This window comes from Fukomys damarensis, unplaced genomic scaffold, assembly GCF_012274545.1.
Source record: "Fukomys damarensis isolate Sample0158 unplaced genomic scaffold, DMR_v1.0_HiC HiC_scaffold_38, whole genome shotgun sequence".
NCBI classification, from domain to species: domain Eukaryota; kingdom Metazoa; phylum Chordata; class Mammalia; order Rodentia; family Bathyergidae; genus Fukomys; species Fukomys damarensis.
In genome coordinates this window covers 74487825-74506806 of record NW_022900950.1, presented here as the reverse complement: position 1 = coordinate 74506806, position 18982 = coordinate 74487825, and the positions used below count along the sequence as shown (strand labels likewise).

The following is an 18982-nucleotide window of genomic DNA, read 5'->3' as shown; positions in this document are numbered from 1 at the left end:
AAAAAAAAAAAAAAAAAAAAAAAAAAAAGAGAGAGAAATAGGAAAAGTACATTTTGTTAAAATTCAAGGACTAAGTTGATTATTTGACATCTGTGCAGAGATGTTAAGGTACAAATTCAGTTGTAATTTGACAAAAGAACAACAACAAAATTCCAGATTTGAAGTACTTCACACTGTCAAGAAGGCAAACTGGGATGACATTTCCTAGGCCTAACAGTCTGCTTTACCTTTCATTTTTTTGAAGCTATTAAAAATAAAAGTGAACCTTGCTCAATAATAATACGAATAAATTTAAAAAGTTCTCTCATGCATCTAAGTCTTCATCTAAATTAGTTATTGCTTGCTTAAAATAATAGTGACAATATCTCCTTATGGTTTTGAGGAATAAAGAGATAAAAAGACCAAAGATTCCATTTAAACTTTTGTTTTAGAATAGCTGATTACTGAGTCAGGCTGAAATGTAGCTTGATGACAACTGTGGAAAGCCGAAAACAAGGAAAACCTCAGGCCATGTGCTGTGACAGCCTGACTGTGCCCTCACTAAATTCCTACTTGAAACCCTCACCACCAAGGTGAGGTAGCAGGAGGCAAGTGATGAGGTCCCCTGGGGATGGAGTTCTTCTGACTGGAATTCATGCCTCCCCCAGGGGCCTGAGAGAGCCAACTTCCTTTTCTAATGCAAGGGCATAGCAAGAAAGAGCCATCTACAAACCAGGTACATAGTCTGCCGGGCCGCATCTCAGCCTTCTCAGGCTTTGAAGACATGAGAAAGACATTTCTGTTACTTATGAGCTAGTAGCTGATAGTACTTTGTTATAGAAAACTATATGGACAAAGACATAATCTAAGAGCATAAGATCCCTGGAAACAAGCAATTTTCTATTTTTATTTTATAGTCAAAAAGAGAAATGGTGATAATGATATTATTCTCAAAGCAATGACTTTCAAACCTTTATCTCTGAAGCCCTGACCTTGTTCATCCGAATTCCAAACACATCATCAACTTCCTACCAACCATTTCCTCTTGAACATTTTGTCGTCTCAAATTAAACACTGCGTCAAACAGAAAAAATCCCTATGCTTCACCCTCACTCTCTGCAAGCCAAACCAGCCTCTTATTTTGATTTTCCAATTTCTGTGTGGCTGTCTTAAAATCACTGTGTCCTTTCTGTTCTATTGCTCTTACTAAAACCCTCTAGTTTAAGCTCTTAATCATTTTATTTGGTTATAAAAGATTCCTCATGGGTTTGTGTGCCTCTTATTTTCTATCTTGCGTTAAACAATGGTGACTGCCTTTGCTAAATCTTTTTTTTTCTCCTACCACTTTCAACTGTAAAAAATTCTTCAGTGCTTACAAGACAGAGTTGGAAATGAGATCCACCTGAGTAACATTTAGAATTCAGAGCTGGCTGGCTGGCTCTCACATTGTTTCCCTCTCTGCTCGCTCAGAGCGCATCCTCTGTGAGGCCATGCATCATTTCTGTGTAGTCAAGGCTTGGTACGATCCAATTCCCAGTGACCTCCCAATTCTACCTTTAGTTAAAGCCCATGAATCTTAATGCTTCTGCTAGTCTTTTCCTATAAAGCATGTGTATTTCTCTATTATACCTCTTTTAGCATTGCACTGTATAGTGATCATAAGGCAGAATGTCAACAATATTTTTATATTTAAAACATACATACAATGACTATATCTAGTGCTATATTCACATTTATCAAAATACAGAACAATGTAATTGATACATATATGCACATATAGGACTAAATTGAATATAAATGTTGCATTAGCTAATGAATGTCAAAAAGTGGTGTGTTGTGCTCTTGGTGGAATGATGCTGGGCCAGGAATCTGACAACTAGTGAGGTTTCCTTTTCTTGTCACCACTGTAAGGTTTTCAGGTGAGTAATTTTCACCTACAGTAGCTAAAAAAAGCGATAAGACTAGACTTGACAGATCCCAAAGAAACGTATTAATTTGCAAAGGAAATGTTAGGAAAAAATGATATCAACAAATTGTCATTTAAATACAGCCCTGAGATGTCAGAGACGACTATCAACATTACCATTACTGTTTCCTGGGAACGGAAACATTTTAAGAGGCTACTTGAAAGAAAGTATGGCCGAAGGCTGCCAAGGCTTTAGAAGCACTGAAAGGGGCACTGCCATGCAGTGGAGAGGCCCATCTTCCAGGACTGAGCTGAGCTTACTCTGTGCCTGCTCACTGCTGCCTCTCCCATTTCCAGGCCTGCGATCCTCCACACAAAACCAAGTGTGGAAGATATGTCACACATGGGCTTGTTAGCTAGATACACCCTGAGGTAAAACCCACAGCAAGTCCACCTCAGCCGGAGCTGCTCTGGTCCCATTAGATGGATTCACATTATATGGAAACAAGGCAGCAAACAGATTTCTTGCTTTTCCTTCTAGGTACTGTTAAGTGAAGCCCTATCTTGGATCTTTTAATCATTCCTCATTTATCAATTACTGAGAGGAATGCTGCAGTTTTCTCCCTGAAATCTATATGTACCATTAATAAAAAGGCTTCAAAATATTCAGAGCAGAATTTATCATTATTTAATTATTTAAAACACTTGCTACCAATATCAACCTGAAGATCAGTGGTTGAAAAAAAGCATTTTTTTGGGTACTGGGGAATCAAACTTGGGTTCTTGCACTTGCAAGGCAGGTGGCAGAATCACTGAGCTAAATCCCCAGCCTGAAGAAAAGTATTTTTGCCAGTTGTTACATATAAAAGAGTGAGAGTACAGTTGATGACTTTTACAACAGAAAGGTAAATATATTTTGTGTTCTAAAAACTGAAACACAGGATTTCCTTTTTGTCACTGTCATAAAAGACACTGAACAGAAACAAAACATTTTTAACTCTTTTGGGTGACTCCATTTTAAAGTCCACAGAAAGAGGAAAGAAGGTGTGAAGGGTAAGCTTACCTTATTTTCTTCTAGAAATTTCAATTTGATGGAAACATCATTGCGCATTTTATCATATTTTTCCTTATGTGCTTGAAACAGATGTTGTGACTGCTCAATTTTTGGCAAAGTGTTTGCATCACGTGGTCCGAGATTCAGTTCTTCCAAATCAGTACGATAGGCATCATATTCAATTCTGGAAAGAAGAGAATAAATGATGCATACAACAAGCACAGTGGAATATGTTTGGGAGATGGGTGGAAAAATGTAATGTTCACTCTTATATTACACAATTACATGTAAGCTCTCATACCTATTCCATACCTTATGCTTTTGAAATCACTATTTCCTTAAAAACAAAGAGCTATTGATACAGGAATGGGGGTTGGGGATAGGGTCTGGGGGGTGTGGCTCAGTAATAAAGTACTTTCCTAGCATGTGATCCCCAGTGTCACAAAGGGGGGGAGATTAAAAATGGGAGGAAAGCTGCTTTTTAATACTATTAACTATTCCTCCCAAAGTATAGCATTAACTGACAAGTAAAATTTCCAAAATTTAAAACCAGTTTAAAGAAATGGATGTTAAAACCAAACAGATGTCAAAATAAGACTATGAACAGTAGAGACTGAACCTCATGTGAACTGAGGGGCACCGATGAGGGCAGCAGAACTGAAAGGACTGGCAGCCCTGAACGTGTAGCCCAAGCCACCAGTGCACAACAGAGACAAGATGAGCCGTACATGCGATTTAGAGTCATTTAGATATTACGTTAAAATTATAACTGTGCCCCTGCTTTTAAATAGTGTATTTTTATTTTGCTCAAACGTTGAAAGGATTATCACTGGAACATGTAATTAATGTAAAAAACATCAAGGTCTTGGGGGCTGGGTACTGAGTCTTAGAAAACCACTGCATAGCCTGCACTTCTAATTCAGGCTGGCCACAGTTCAAGTCCTCAACAGGCTCGGACGCATGGACTACTGAGTGTCAGAGCTCTAGATGGACCTCTGCCATATCCAGGTGAAGAATGTGACAGTGGGGGCTACTACTGAGCACTGAACGCTTCCGTGTGAAATGAATCCCACCACCAACTGCAAGCCAGCCCGCACTGTCATGCCCTGACCCAGAGCAGCTCTAAGACCTTGAGTCATGGGACCTGCATAATGCGTAAGTACAGCGACTTGTTTGGCAGCTCTGACAGCTTAGGAGTCAGCCAAGAAGCAGCAAAACTCTCTAGTTTAATCAAAACATGAACATAGAACTTATGCCTCCAAATTATAGTTATTCAGATATCTAAAGTATGATTTATGTCCCCTAGTTGGGAATGAGAAATTCTTTAAATAACAGAAACTATTGTATACATGACTTGGGAAAGAATACATCAGCCTATGACACGTGGCTTAATATAGTTTTTTTTTTTTTTGTATTTTTGAGAGGGTCTCACTGTGTAGTCGAGGCTGGCCTTGAACTCACTATGTACCCCAGGCTGGCCTCAAATTTGCAGCAATCCTCCTGCCTCAGCCTCCCAAGTCCTGAGCTTACAGGCACGTTCCACCATGCCCAGCTACAGGCTAATGTATTCTATTCTTAACACCTAATGAATTTAGCAAACTTGATCTTTCAGTCAGGGCCCAAACAGGATCATTCATTCATTCTTTCATTGATAAAACTGACTGATTCAACAACAATCAAGTTGGCACAGTGTGCCTGAAAGTAAAGCTGTAGAGATGAGTAGCTATGTTTACCCTTGAGAAGTCTGAAGTCCAAGGAAGACAAGCTTGGAATGACTGCTACAAAAATGTCATACTGGAAGCTACTATGAAGAGGAGAAAGAAAAAAATGAAAATCAAGAACTAACGAGGTATCTAAAAAGGCATTTAGGGTAGAATTAACGAAGGATGATAAAAGCTAATGGGCTGGTTGGGGCAGGGAAATGGGTAGAACATTCCAGGAAGAAAAGAGTATGTGTCAAGGTGTAAGATCCCACATCACATCTGGAGATGAATTTAGTGTATTATGACCTGAAGCTGGAATACAATAATGGGGGGAATTCAAGTTAGACAGGGAGGCAAGACCAGAATTAAGTAGCCCACTGGCTAATGGTTCTGGTCCAGCCCAATGGGACAGGGGATGTGAAGTCACTGAAGAACTCTGATTGGACATGAAAGCAACAGGATTCAATTTGTTCAGGACACACAGATACACTAGTGGCACAGCAGTGAGTGGAAGGTGGCCTTGTGCAGAAGACGAAGAAACCAGAGGCATGGAAACCCATTAAAAAGACCAGGGACATGTGAGAAACGAGTTGACAAAGCAGCATGAAGGCAGAGGAGCTAGAAGATGACAGACACAAAGATGCAGGAGGTGAGCCTACTCGTGATGATAACAACTCGCTCCATGGCTTCTGAGGCCCCACTCAAGCTCCATGGCTCTAATGTGTTACCAGTATCACATCCTCATGTGCCTGGTTCTCATCTGTGCCTGGGAACAAAACCCACAAAAACTTCACAGATTCTAAGAAACCGGAGAAATACTAACTCTTAGAATGCTTATTATTACAGCCAAAAGCAAATGTACCAAGGACTAAAACTAAAAGGAAAAAACAGCTAAAATACATGGTGGCAAGTGGCCCTTCAAAAGCATTGGGGCACATTTCTAAAAACAGTGGTTAATGTAAATATGAAAAAGGTTATAACCCTAAGCTTATACTGCTCAAATTTTACATCAGAGTTTGCAGACGGTATCACAGTAAAACTTCCATAAGAGCTTCTGTAACACTGCTTATTACCGCCAAGGTGGGGAATGCACCTCCTCACTTCTAGGGTGCCAGTCTAGGCTGGGTCCATATCACAGTGTGCGCTGGCTGGTTTCTAGACAACACAGAACTTCTGGAGAACAGGGCTCCCCTCTGAAAAGCCAGACCACAAGTGACCTTCTTGTTGGGTTTCTGGGGAGAAGTGTTGGAGGGGCTGCTGAGACTTTCTGTGTGTGGGCACCGGAGGGCTAGGGAAATGCTCGCACACGATGCAGAACGGGGAGCACTGAGAGCCGCCAGGGCGCCGGCCTATACCACTTTTTGCGCTTATCAACTAGATGACCTCTGCTCTAAATGTCAGTAAATTCTGGGCTTGACAGAGAAGAAAATTCAGCTGCTGAGAAACTTTAATCTTGGATTCTTTTGGACTATAAGCCTCAGCAGCCAGTGTTTCAAGTTCACACCTCACCAACTGCTCAGCTACTTCCTGGACAAGATCACATGTGGTAATGTGAATTTAAAAGGACAAACTATGGGGTGAGCTGCTGCTTGTGAAGTACACAAAGAGAATGGCTTAGGTTTCCATTAAGTAACCGGCTACCAAGAACACAGAATTTATTTATAATTTTGTTCAAAAGTTCCTAACATATGCAATCTATAAATTAAGACCTACACATCACATTATACTTTAAATTAGAATTCTCATTAAAAGTTGGGCAAATTAAGCCACAAGTAATACATACCTGAAACCCCCAGCTACTTGGGAGGCTGAAGCACGAAGATTTTGAGTTAAAGGCAAGCCTAGGCAACCTAGTGAGATCCTGTCTCAAAAAGGATTAAAAGGGCTGGGGATGTAGGGATGCTTTCTTTTCCTGTACAAGGCCTTGGGTTTAATTTTCGGTTCTGGGAGGGAGATATAAAAATTATTTTTCATAATTATATGTGAACTTTTTATATATTTTTTTCTTTTTTTGAGACAGTCTCACTATACAGTACAGGCTGGTCTTGAACTCACTTATGTAGCCAGACTGGCCTCAAACTTATAACCCTCCTGGGCACTGGGATTACAGGTGTGTGCCACCACACCCAGCTTATATTTTACTTTAAAATATATATATATAAACTTTTGTAATGCTGAGAATTGAACCTAGGACCTTGTGAATACTAGGGAAGCACTCTACCACTAAGCTACAACTCTCACCCCCAAATTTTAGGTTAATTCAGTTCAAGTTTAAGGCTTGTTGATCAAGGGTAAAAGATAGGGAAGCCAAGCCAGGTGCAGTTGTGCTCACTGGTAATCCCACACATTTTGGAGGCTGATGCAGGAGGGTTGCAAGTTATGTGTCAGTCTGGGCAATTTAGCCAGATTCTGTCTCAAAACAAAAAGGGCTTGGATTATAGCTCAGTGATCATGGGGCTCAATCCCCAGCACTGACCCCCACAAAAGATAGGATGCCAAGGGGTTCTCATCTTGGCTTTGAAGCTGACTGCTGGTGAACAAACTAACCTTGTCCAGAGTCTGATTTATCTCCTCTGTCAACGAATAATGACTTAACTGATACATCTTGCTTTCTTTAAAATGGGTTAATATTTTAAAAGACATACTAGAAATAAAGCCCCAAAAGGAAGATATATGCTAAGTAATTAAAATATATTTCAGGGTAGGCAGACAATCACAAAGTAAAGATGAAACAGACAAATATAGTTCTTAGCCAGGAGATGGTGGTGGTACTTAGGGAAGAAAACAAATTTTCACCTTCAAAAGTCAAATCTAGATAGACATGGCAGTGCATGCCTGTAATCCCAGTACTTGGGAGGCTGAGGTAGCAGGAATGTACTGAGTTTGAGGCAAGCCTGGGATACATAGTGAGTTCAAGGCCAGCCTGAACGATGCACTGTGAGATCCTGTCTAATGAAAACAGAAACAAAAAACAAACAAAGTTACAAATACCAGAAGAATCCAAATGACTAGAAAACTTGAAGCTTAAAAATGACTAAAGAGATAAAAGCAAGTATATCCATTATGAACAAATCAAGACATTCTGAGTAAGGAACAAACAGAAAAGAACCATACAAAACTTATACGAATGAAATACTTCATTCATAATGAATCCTTTGGTAAATACAACATCCATGAAAGACTTTAACATGTTCCCACTGGCTTGCACTACCAGTGGTACATGTACGACTGTCCCATCAGCTGGCTTGTGCTGCTGGTGATACAGACAGATCTGATCACTTCTCCTTGTCTTCTTACTAATAAAATGAATAAAAAGCCAACTGGTGGACAGTCACGCATGTACCACTGATGGTTAAAGCCACCCAGAAGTGAGACACATGAATTATGGCCCAGTCGTGGCCATGTTAAACAGAGACTGGAAAACCTATTACTAGTAATGTTAGCAAAGACACTCCTACGAAAGATCTTTCTGACAGAATCCTTCAATAAATGCCATGTTAAACAGTTAAAAAAGAAAAGAAAAAAACATAAAAAACCCTAACAACAACAAACAAAGAACTCTAAAACCTAAACCTATTACATAAGCCACAAAGCCTTTACCCTATCCTCCCCCACCAGAAAACCAGTTTTCTTTTCTTTTTGGGGGTATTGGCAATTGAACCCAGGGCCTTTGAACAGAACTATGTCCCCAACCCCTTTCTTGTTTTTGATTTTGAGACAGGATCTTGCTAAATTGTCCGGGTTGGGCTGGAACTTGCCACCAGTTCTCCTGCCTCAGCCTCCTAGTGCCTGGGTAACAGGTGTTAAATTTTTATATCTAAGAATTTTATACATTAACATTGACTGAAAATTAAAAGTATAGGATGGAACAAATCTAGCATCTCATCTTGCTAAAACATTCAAAACTAATTTTTCCAAGTACTTATGCTTTCACTTAAGGCCTAAGAAATAGGTGCTTCATCACAAGCATTTAACTGCAAAGTGACTAGATGAGCTGGGATTCTCAGCCATTTATTACACCATCAACTAGAACAAGAGGCCAAAATACAAAACGATGCTTAAAGGCAAGGTTTGCATCTGTCTTCAACTATACTGCAAAAAAATTTTTAAAAAATACTAATTTCAAATGTTCAGAGGGAAAAAAAACCTCAAAGGGAACTGGACTGATGCTGAAATAAAACTAGCAGGGTATATGGGAAAACAATTGAGCCTGGAATCAAAAGATGAAAAAGGCTATTATGGGCTTGCTACTTTTTAAATATTTCTCAGTGTTTACTAATATGTATTTTGTTCCACTAAAAAAATGGTAACAAGATAGAGAAATTATACACACATGAAGTAGGATGTATAAAAATTTGCACATTAAGCAGCTATTAAAACATAATAAGGCAAATATTAATGTAAAAGTTGAAATGTGAAAGAGACTGAAGACAGGGTATAACCTGGATAAATGAAATCTGGGGTTGGTATCCACAACATACACCAAATCCTAGGGGCAGAAATGAGTCTGTGAATGCAGGAAACAGGAAGCTCACATGTGGCAGGACGTGCACACCGCAAAGCAGCGGTGAAAAGGCCGACGGGTGCATTCAGCCATCGAGCACGGATGGCAGGACACAGGGCTCTGCCTCTTCTAGGGAAGCTGAGCCGGGAGGTCCTCCTTCCCCTACTGCTGAGCAGGTGAGGTTTGGGTGCACAAGCGAGGTTCAAAAGGACATTCCCAAGACATGAAGCAAGCATGCAGGGCCTTCTGGAAATTACACAGGAGAACAGCAGAAGCATCAGGAGTCAGAGGCACCAGCTATGGTCCTACCTAGATAGCTCCTGAGGAATTCATTATTCAGCTCTGCTCTTGCTTGTTTCCGGAATCTTGTTCCCCCTGTTCAGGCTGTGGGCTACTCTTTAACATTCCAGGACATTCTTTTTCTGTCAGTATTGGGTAGAGTTGGTTTCTGTTGTTTGCAACCAAAAACCTTAACTGAAGTACATGCCATAAAATAAACAATACAGAGAAAATTCATACCTACCTGGCACTTTCATACTGTTTCACAGTCATTAATGTATCTTCAATTGTTTTATTCACCAAAGTGTTCACACTGGCAATAAAAAAATTAATGGCCCCAAGAAGAGTTTCTCCATTCTTCGCCAGCAGCTTCTGGGTATCTGCATTATAGCCAAATTCTTCCTAAAACAAAGAAGTTACCTTAACTTATTCAGTAATAAATAAATAGATATGACTCTGAAAATCTCAAACTTATCACTAATGGGAAAATATGTGATTTAAAAATTCTATCAATAGAAGTTACACCTTTTTATTGCAATCTTTATGTAAGAATCTAAATTTACATTATACAGATACATAATCAAAAAAGTTTAATGAACTGAAATTGTTATCAGTGCAGATGCAAGCCAAATCTAAATAATTTTTAAAACCTAAACTACTTTGTACTAGAAAGAATATTTTAGTTTCTACATTTTGTTTCTATTACACTATAAGCACAGCTGTTAAGAAGAAAAATATAGCAGATTATTAATCATAAAAACTATAACTTTTACAACCAAATTAGGTAACAACTGGTTGAAACTTTCAGACATAAAGTAGATAGCAATTTTTTGTGTCTTGACTGAATCTCCTCAATGTATAAATATTAGCAAGACACATTTCACTGTAAACTTAGTGACCAGCTTACTCCTAAGCCCAGATCTGCCTCCACACACTGCTGAGGAAAGATTACCCTACATAAGATTTGATTTATTCTCTCTGAATCTACTGGGTCTTGCTTTAGCAAATATTGCACATGACTCCTTCAGATATGGCAAAAAAGAATCCGAAATATTCAACAGTACAATCTTCCCAGTCTGTTTCATTAATTAACATATTAATCTGGAACACAGCTAGCCAAATAAAAAAACTGATCACATTTTATTGTAGGTAATATCTTCCATGTTTAGAATTCTCCAGCTTTAAAAAAAAAAAAATACACTCCTAAATTTAACCTGAACAAAATGTAATATAAAGCAGTATATTAGAAGATGAAAAGTGAATGCTATGCTATAGCTATAACTAAATTTCTGGGTGATATACCATTCAAGATTGTACCAACACTAATTGCAAATATTAGAGATATAAAATTACATAAATATATCAGTCATGCATGTGAAATCTAAAACAAAAGACAGGACAGCTGAAGATTTTTGGCACCAAGTTTCTATAAGCCAAATTATACACAAAGTCTAAATAAACATCACCAGACATAAAATAGTACAAGATATGAATCATTATGTACTATAAACATGCACTAATAAAAATAAAAATTAAAATCTTAGAAGTTTTAGAAAATGTTAACAGGATATATTACAACTGTACTTATTCCTATGATAGTCATTAAGAGGTAAAAGGCAAAATCAAAAAGGAAGAAAAATATGAAAGTTGGATTATAAATACTATTACTGATAAAAAGTAAGGAAACCTTTTCTACTCACTTCATAACAAAATATGTATCATTACACCATATCATGGAACATTTATTTCTAAAAGCTCACAACAGCCATAATACCATATTGCTAACTTTGAAAATGCCCTCTTAATTTAACCACCGGAACACAGACAACCTAGAAGATGGTTCTTTTATAAAAAAGCAAACAAACCAAACTAAAGATTAAATTTCAGTTAGTAAAATTTCTCATCCTAAATTTACACCAGAACAGTGAGCCTTACTTCAAAGCACAAGGCAAGAGTAAAGAAACACTGTTTTGTTTCAGGAATGTTAAATCTCACCTATAGTTCTAAGAATTATGTATAAAACAAGATTTTAGGGCTGGGATATAGTTCAGTGGTTGAGCACTTGTCTAGCATGTGTGAGGAACTAAGATCAATCCTTAGAACTGCAAAACAAAAAAGGAAAACAAAAACACCCAAATCCTCACTATTACTAATGTACACTCTGAAAACTCAGTAGGGAAATGTTGACACAGGGAAGGCTACTGACAGGTTGGGACAGACAACATATGAAAACTCTGTACTGTATACTCAAATTTTGCTGTAAACCTAAAACAATTCTAAAAACTGAAATTACTTTAAAAATAGTGAAGAGGCCAAATTTTATTGTGTACAGCCTAACATAATAAAAAATTGGGAAAATTTTTTGAAAACTCAACTGGCTATAATAAAAAGTAGTTTTTTATTTTAATAGTAAAGCATGAGCTGGTGATATAGCTCTATGGTTCAGTACATGCCTAACATATGTCAGGCTGTAGGTTCAACTGTCAAGAGTGTCAAAATAAATAAACAGATTAAGTTATAATGAGGTACACGAGACAGAGTAAATGATCCAAATAATCATAATACTAATGAGAACAAAATGAATATACCTATGTACATTCAGTATAAAGGAACACATTTTTTGGTATTAAAATAAGATGAAATATGACTCAAACTTAATTTAGTGGATAAGTCAATTATTTTAGTATGATCAGTTGTTTAGGGGAGTGTCACACATTATTATAAATTACCTTAGTCATTACACAGAAACTAAACATAAAATAAAGACCATTTACAAGAAGGATAGAGGTGTACTTCTGAACTGCCACTGAGGATGGGAGACTAAGACAATTCCCAGAGCTAAAATTTAGTGGTGAAAACAGCATGGTAACTGGCATAAAACCAACACATAAGACAAAGAAATAGCATAAAGAATCCAGAAATAAATCCATGCATCTACAGCAGTGGTGGTGAACCTATGGCACGTGTGCCACAGCAGGCTATTAATATAACTAAAAGCTCTAAAAGGCTCACCATTACTGATCTACAGCCAAATGATCTTTAACACAGGCACAGAAACACACACTGGAGAATGATAATCTTATCAATAAACGGTGCTACAAAAATTGGATGTCCAAACACCAAAGAATGAAACTTTATAGAACCCCATATATAAAAATCAACTCAAAACACATCAAAGACCTGAAAATATGGAACTGCTAGAAGAAAACATAGGGGGAACAGAGGGGATGAAGAGAGTGCACGGACAAGGGGAAAAAATGAGAACCAAGACCTGTCACGTAAAGGTACAAGATCCCAATGATGAATGTAACTGTACTGTATACTTAAAAATGTACCAATAAACTCAATGAGGAAAAAAATATCATTATAGGCAATGATTTTTTGGTATAAGACCTAAAAAGCAATCGTAAGACCTCAGAAGCAGGGTAACAAAAGAAAAGCTAGACAGTTGGGTTATATAAAACTAAGACGCTCTTGCACAGCAAAGGAATCAACAAAGAGACAACCCACAGACTGGAAGAAAATACTGACAAGAGATTAAGGTCCAGAATATATAAGGAACTGAACTCAATAAAAACAGTCCCATTAAAGAGTGGGCAATGATGTGAACAGATATTTTTTCAAGAAGATATACAAATGAGCAACAAGTATATGAAAAAATGCCCAGCATTCCTAATCTGGGAAATGCAAATCAAAGCCATTATGAGATATCATTCTGCCCCAGTTACAAGGACTATAAGCAAAAAGATAAATATAAAAATGAAATAAAACAACAAAACCAAAACATGCTAGTGAGGACATGGAGAAAGGTAAGCTCTTACACACTGCTGGTGAGAATGTAAACTGGTATAGCCATTATGAAACACAGTGTGGAAGTTCCTTAAGAAAATTAAAAAAGAACTACCATATATACAACCCAGCAAATCTGCTACTGGGCACATATCTAAAGGAAAGTCAGTATGTCAGACACAACAGGTCATACATGCATGGTCCCATTCATATTAAATGTCCAAAAAGGCAAATCTATAGAGAAGCACAGAACATTAATGTTTGCCAAGACAGGAGAAAAAGAGGTGTTGGGGTTTTTTTAGGGGTGATAAAATGTTCTGGAATTAGATAGTAGTGACTGATGCACAACTTCGTGAATATATTGAGCAATAAAAAAATTTCTTAAAAGGAAGCAAGTTATCTTTTATGAATGCCTACTGCTTGAATTGTACCTCTACAAGGATGAACTTTATGGTATAGGAATTATATTTTAAAAAATAAAACCGGAACACATCTGTGGAACAGACACACTTGAATACAAATTTGCCTCACCTGAATACAATGCCTCTGCCAAAATTCCCTCCATGTATATGAATTATATGATGCTCCAAAGGCTTTGGGTTTTGGACCATTTCAATTTTTCATATCAGGAATGTTCAACTAGTAAAGTCTATGTAAATATTCCAAAATACAAAAAACCTCTGAAACCTCAAACATGTCTGTTCCCATGTATTTTAGATAAGTGTTACTTTACTTATAATGAATATAAAGCCCCTAGCCCAGTGCATTTAAAATGCAGGTACTCAATAATTGCAGCTGTAATGACTGATATTAAGCTTCTCAAATACTAGTTCTTCCTTTTGTCTAACAGATCAGTTAAAACTGAATTTCAATATTTGTCACTTTAATGACAAGTCACCATCTGTACCAAACTTTCTTTGCCCAAGGTTATAGGACAGAGTGACTTAATGTTTTAAATTATCTAAGTCTTCAAGTAAGAAGTCTGCAGGCAAGGAATGTCTATACCATCTGGCTCCAGGCAAGAAAACAAAAAAAAACACTCAGATATAAAAAATGTCAAAAGATAGCAAAATAAATTCTTAAAAATGTTTTGCTGAATATCTAGAGATAAATACTGAAAAATAACTTTATTTATTTATTTATTTGCTTGCTGGCTTGCATTGCTGGGATATAACTCAAGGCTTTGTATAAACTAAACATGAATTTACAACTATGCTCACTCCCCAAGCTTCATATTGATATTAATGATTTCAGTAAAAGTATATTACAAATTCTTTCAAACAAGTTTCAATTTGTTCAACATACCTGGACTGGGCAAGTGATTTTCAGTGTCTAATTTACTTTTTACCCACACCAGAGTCATACATAACTATAATTTTTTCTAGGCTTGGTCAGGCTAAGTACTCTTTCCCTTCACTCTAATCAAATTCCTTTCCCCTACAACCTCCAGTTGTAAGGTACAAATTCTAAGGTACAAATGGGTCACTATGTTGACAGAAGTCAGCCAAGTCTTCTCAGAGTACATGAAATGTCTTAAAAGAACACCTTGAAATTCCAATTGCAGAAATTTCTCATAGGGCTTGAGGAATAGTCAATGGTAAAGCATACGAGAGTCCTCAGCACTCAACAAACACACAAAAATTCCAGTTTCATTAAAGATCAGCAAAATATAAATGTAACAAATTAGCTTGTAAAATATTTCTATTGCCATTCCCGCCATCCCTGATAGTTACTTAAACAACTTTACATGGAGTTCTAGAGACTTCAAACTCAGGTCAGCAAATGCATCTCCAAGTTGCCTCTGGGTATGTACCATCTGGAAAAGCTGTGTTGACAAGGTCTGAGCCAGTCTGAGGATATTTTCATATTTTTTCTTGTTATCTCTTAAAATATCAATCTGAGCTTCAAGTTCAAGGTCCACAGTTCTTGAGCCACGGCCTAGCTTCTCAGAGATAATTTGTCGAGTACACTAAAAGTGGAAAAATGCATTTTATTTAGGAAGGGGGGGGAATAGAACAATAGCAAAACAGTAACATGCCATTCAAAATACAGATGCTAGACAGAAGTGAGCTAGCCTAATATACTGAAAATTGTGAAACCCTTTAGAAGTTCTAATCAAAGACATTTAAGACTTAATAGCTAATTTATATATGGTTAGATGGATTCTCTCATAATTGTAGTATTTCAAACTTACTGCTTTTGAATAAGTTATTTAAAACAACACAGATACTTGGTATTGTTTTAAAAATAGTAAAACTGTTAATATAGAAATAATAAAGAATATCAGAGTTCTATTCTTTCATTGGTTTGAACTGTTTTCTATCTTCCCCCTTCAATAGTCTGTCTATGTTTGTATGAAGGAGGAGTGAAGAGGAAAATAGGGAGGAAAACAGAGGAAGCAGATGCAGAGGGATGGCAGGAAAAGAGTGGGCAAAGGGGAGAGAAGAGAGGCAGGGAAGGAGCGAGGGAGGCAGGCAAGTGGGGGGGTGTATGTGGGAGGGTGGGGATTGATTACAGATTCCTATATTCTCCTTACTTTTACTTCCACCCAGATAACGTGGCATTGTGTTATTCTCTTCTGTCAAAGAAATGATGATACAGAAACTTGTAATTTTTAAAGCATATGTAGGGCTGGGGATGTAGCTCAGCAGGTGCTGAATTCAGTCCCCAGTACCAAAAAAAAAAACCAAACCAAAAAATGTGTATCTAAATTAAGAGCTCCACATGGAAGTAAGTTTCCTAGTAATAATTATTAGCATTTCAGTATTCAACAATAAATCTCAAGAGTCATTATATATAGGGTGTCAATATACTTATCACTGGAGGTTATCAAAAATATTCTAAAAAGTAGTAAATACAATAATTTATAGAATTTGAAAATTTTATTATGTCTTTCAAAGGTTTGATTATGGAATTCAAGCTTGTTGTAAAAATTTAAAATGATGCATGAAATAAAAGGTGAATTCCTTCTGTTAATCCCACTACATAGAAACTTCTATTAACAGTTTGGTATTTATCCTAAACTTCCCCTTAATCATAGAATATCCAGAACATCGTTTTTTATGAACAAAGTATCTTGAACTTTTTGTCAATATATATATTTTATTACGGATATAGTTTTCCTCTTTAAAATTAAAGCAAGGAACCCAAGAACTTCAATTAATGCAAACATTATATGCCACAATATGAGTTAAGAGTAATAATATTAACAAGAACAAAAAACAGGATAGAGGAATTTGAGGAGGAGGGAGAGGAAAGGAAGAAGGAATTTAAAAAAAAAAAGGAACAAGCTGTGGTATGGAAATGTAACCACTCCCCAGGGCAACTATAAAACTGCAAGGACTGCAAACATGTACTAATAAAATTAAATTAAAAAAAAATAAAATGCAAGCACATTTCCTATTCTAAAAAACTAAGGAACTTCATGAATTTTTTATAAAAAGGAGTTTTCTTAAGAACAGAAATTCTTAACTACATATAAAAATGACAGTACAGATAGAGAGGCCAAAAACCACAGAAGGGGAATAAAATTATTACTTAGGAAAATGTACAAATACTTCCAGAAATAAAAAGCACATCAACAGAAAAGTCTGACTGGAGACACTGTGATTCCAAGGAGAAAAAGAGCAAAAAATAATGCCTGAAAGGGCGACACAGCACTTGTTCCCACACTTCTCTTCTAGACCGAGATTTTCCTATTACAGACATGGTGTCTTCTGTAGCAGCCCAGGTACAGTAATCTGCTCAAAGTCAAGGAGCCCACAAAAGGAGGTACATAGGCCTGGCAAAATCAAAGAAAAGTCTACTGCTGTCTGAGTGACCACTGCTTCACATAAATAACATTTATAAGCAGCAGTAGGGTCAAAGCTTAATGAGAAAATTTTATCTATTTATTTTGGTTTCCAGGAAGCTCAGGCAGTGAGTTAGGAAACTGTGAGGCAAATTAAGATGAATCTGGACAGCGCATGGTACCTAAAAGAAGTTCTAAGACTGAATCTACACAGTCTATGTTCTAATAAGGGTAATTACATACCCTAAAAGAAAATCTGGATTCTCTTTCAAAGAGAGCACTTTGGCTGCCTTCGAATAGCACTGTAAAAAGGCTGCAGTGGAAAGACATTAAAGTTATTAGCTATTTCACCACTTACTGGAATTCCAAAGGAAGTTTCTCACATGATCCTTGAAGAGTGAATTGTTACGTAAGTTGATTCTTAGTGCACAATGAATTAAATACAAACTGAAGCCTAGAATAGACTATAGAGCAAATTTAAAGCAGGAGAAATAGAACAGAATGGAGATCATTTCTAATAAGCTGCAGATCCTAATTAGTTTCTCATATAAGTTGAGAATTCATTTCAAAGGGAGAAAAGCTCAGTGGTAGAGTACCTGCCTAGCATGTGTGTGGCCCTAGGTTCAAGCCCCAGGATTACTGCCATCATCAAAGCAGAAAAATTATTCTGAGGATAACAGCTCCCCAATAAAGCGAAATTGAAAGGAAGGAAGCTAAAGCAAACTGCTGACCTATGTAGACCCTACATGGAGGAGAATGGGTGACATAAAGTGCACACAGGGTGCCCAGGGCCACAAGACATCCTCATGAGTGCTCACAGATAGACACTGTGTAAGACAGACACTGTGTGCTCCGAGCATTTACATAACACCTTAAGGAGACATTTAAATAACATCCAGGGAGACAGTGATAGATTTTAAATGGCTATAAGGTGAAATACAGAGAAGGGCAACTAAAAGGAAAATGAATACAAGAAATAGGTCAACTAATAAATGAATCAGGCAATATAAATATGCAACAAGAAAAACAGCCACAAGAGCTTAAACGATATTGGCTTAAAGATAATAAAGATTAATTTGATAAGGGTGTGATTGCTAATGGAAAATTCCTAAGCATGTTTTAAAAGTACTTTATGTTTTGGAAAGATGTTAAATAGCTCTGAATGCTGAACTGAGATTAAAAAAAAAAAAAAAAAATTTCAAAAAGTAGCCTCTGTAGCATAGGGGAAATAAAAAAGACTGCCCCCCCAAAGATAAAACAGAGTTCAATATTCACAACTATTTTTACAGATAAAAATAAATTCTAAATTTAAACGTTGTGAATAAAATTGGGCAGATTAAAATAATTTTCAAAAAGAACAATTACAGTCCAAGGCCTAAATTTAAAAGTGCTGAGCCAGGTGTGGTGGTGCATGCCTGTAATCCCAGCTCCTATAACACTTCTGGGAGGTGGTGACCAGTGAAAGGAAGTTAGATCACTGGGAGTGTCCCTGGAAGGTATATTGGGTTTCTTCCTCTCTTTTTCTTTATAGCTTTGCTCCATCGCACACTCCCACCAGGATGCTGTGCCTTGTCACTGGCCCAGATCAATGGGGCCAAACAACCATGGACTGTAACCACTAAAAAAAAAAAACCAAAAAAAAAAAAAAAATGCTATCTTTGGTTTTAGATACTTGACTGGCCTTAGGGCTGAAGTTGACAATGACTAAATTAATGGTAAATACTCTCTTTTAAGATAGTATCTGCTAGAGAATAGAAACAGAAGGAATTAAAGGTAGGAATCACAAAGGAGGGAAAGCCAAAGAGCAAGAATTAAGCTACTGAAGAGTAATATGGATAACAAGTATAGTCTTAAATTAACCAAATCAAAACAAGCACTTGCAGCACTGTCCAATGACAATGAATCTCAGCATCAGGTATAATTTGGACCCAAAAGGCTGACAAGACAGGAAATAGTCAAGTAGACCCAGTAAGGCATT

The 18982-nt window shown here is 37.1% G+C and overlaps 1 protein-coding gene across 6 annotated transcripts in view; it reads right to left on the bottom strand.

The window, feature by feature from the left end:
- Arfip1 (ADP ribosylation factor interacting protein 1) overlaps positions 1-18982 on the bottom strand; it is a 120135-nt gene that overhangs the window by 17107 nt on the left and 84046 nt on the right. For 4 of the 6 annotated variants that reach the window (XM_010627925.3, XM_010627926.3, XM_010627928.3 and 1 more), the window contains 3 exons: positions 14962-15183; positions 9670-9827; positions 2949-3123 (listed from right to left, as the gene is read on the bottom strand). In XM_010627925.3, coding sequence (XP_010626227.1) covers positions 2949-3123; positions 9670-9827; positions 14962-15183 — 555 coding nt within the window. The remainder of the gene's footprint in view (positions 1-2948; positions 3124-9669; positions 9828-14961; positions 15184-18982) is intronic. The other 2 variants (XM_010627927.3, XM_010627929.3) reach the window with 2 other exon arrangements.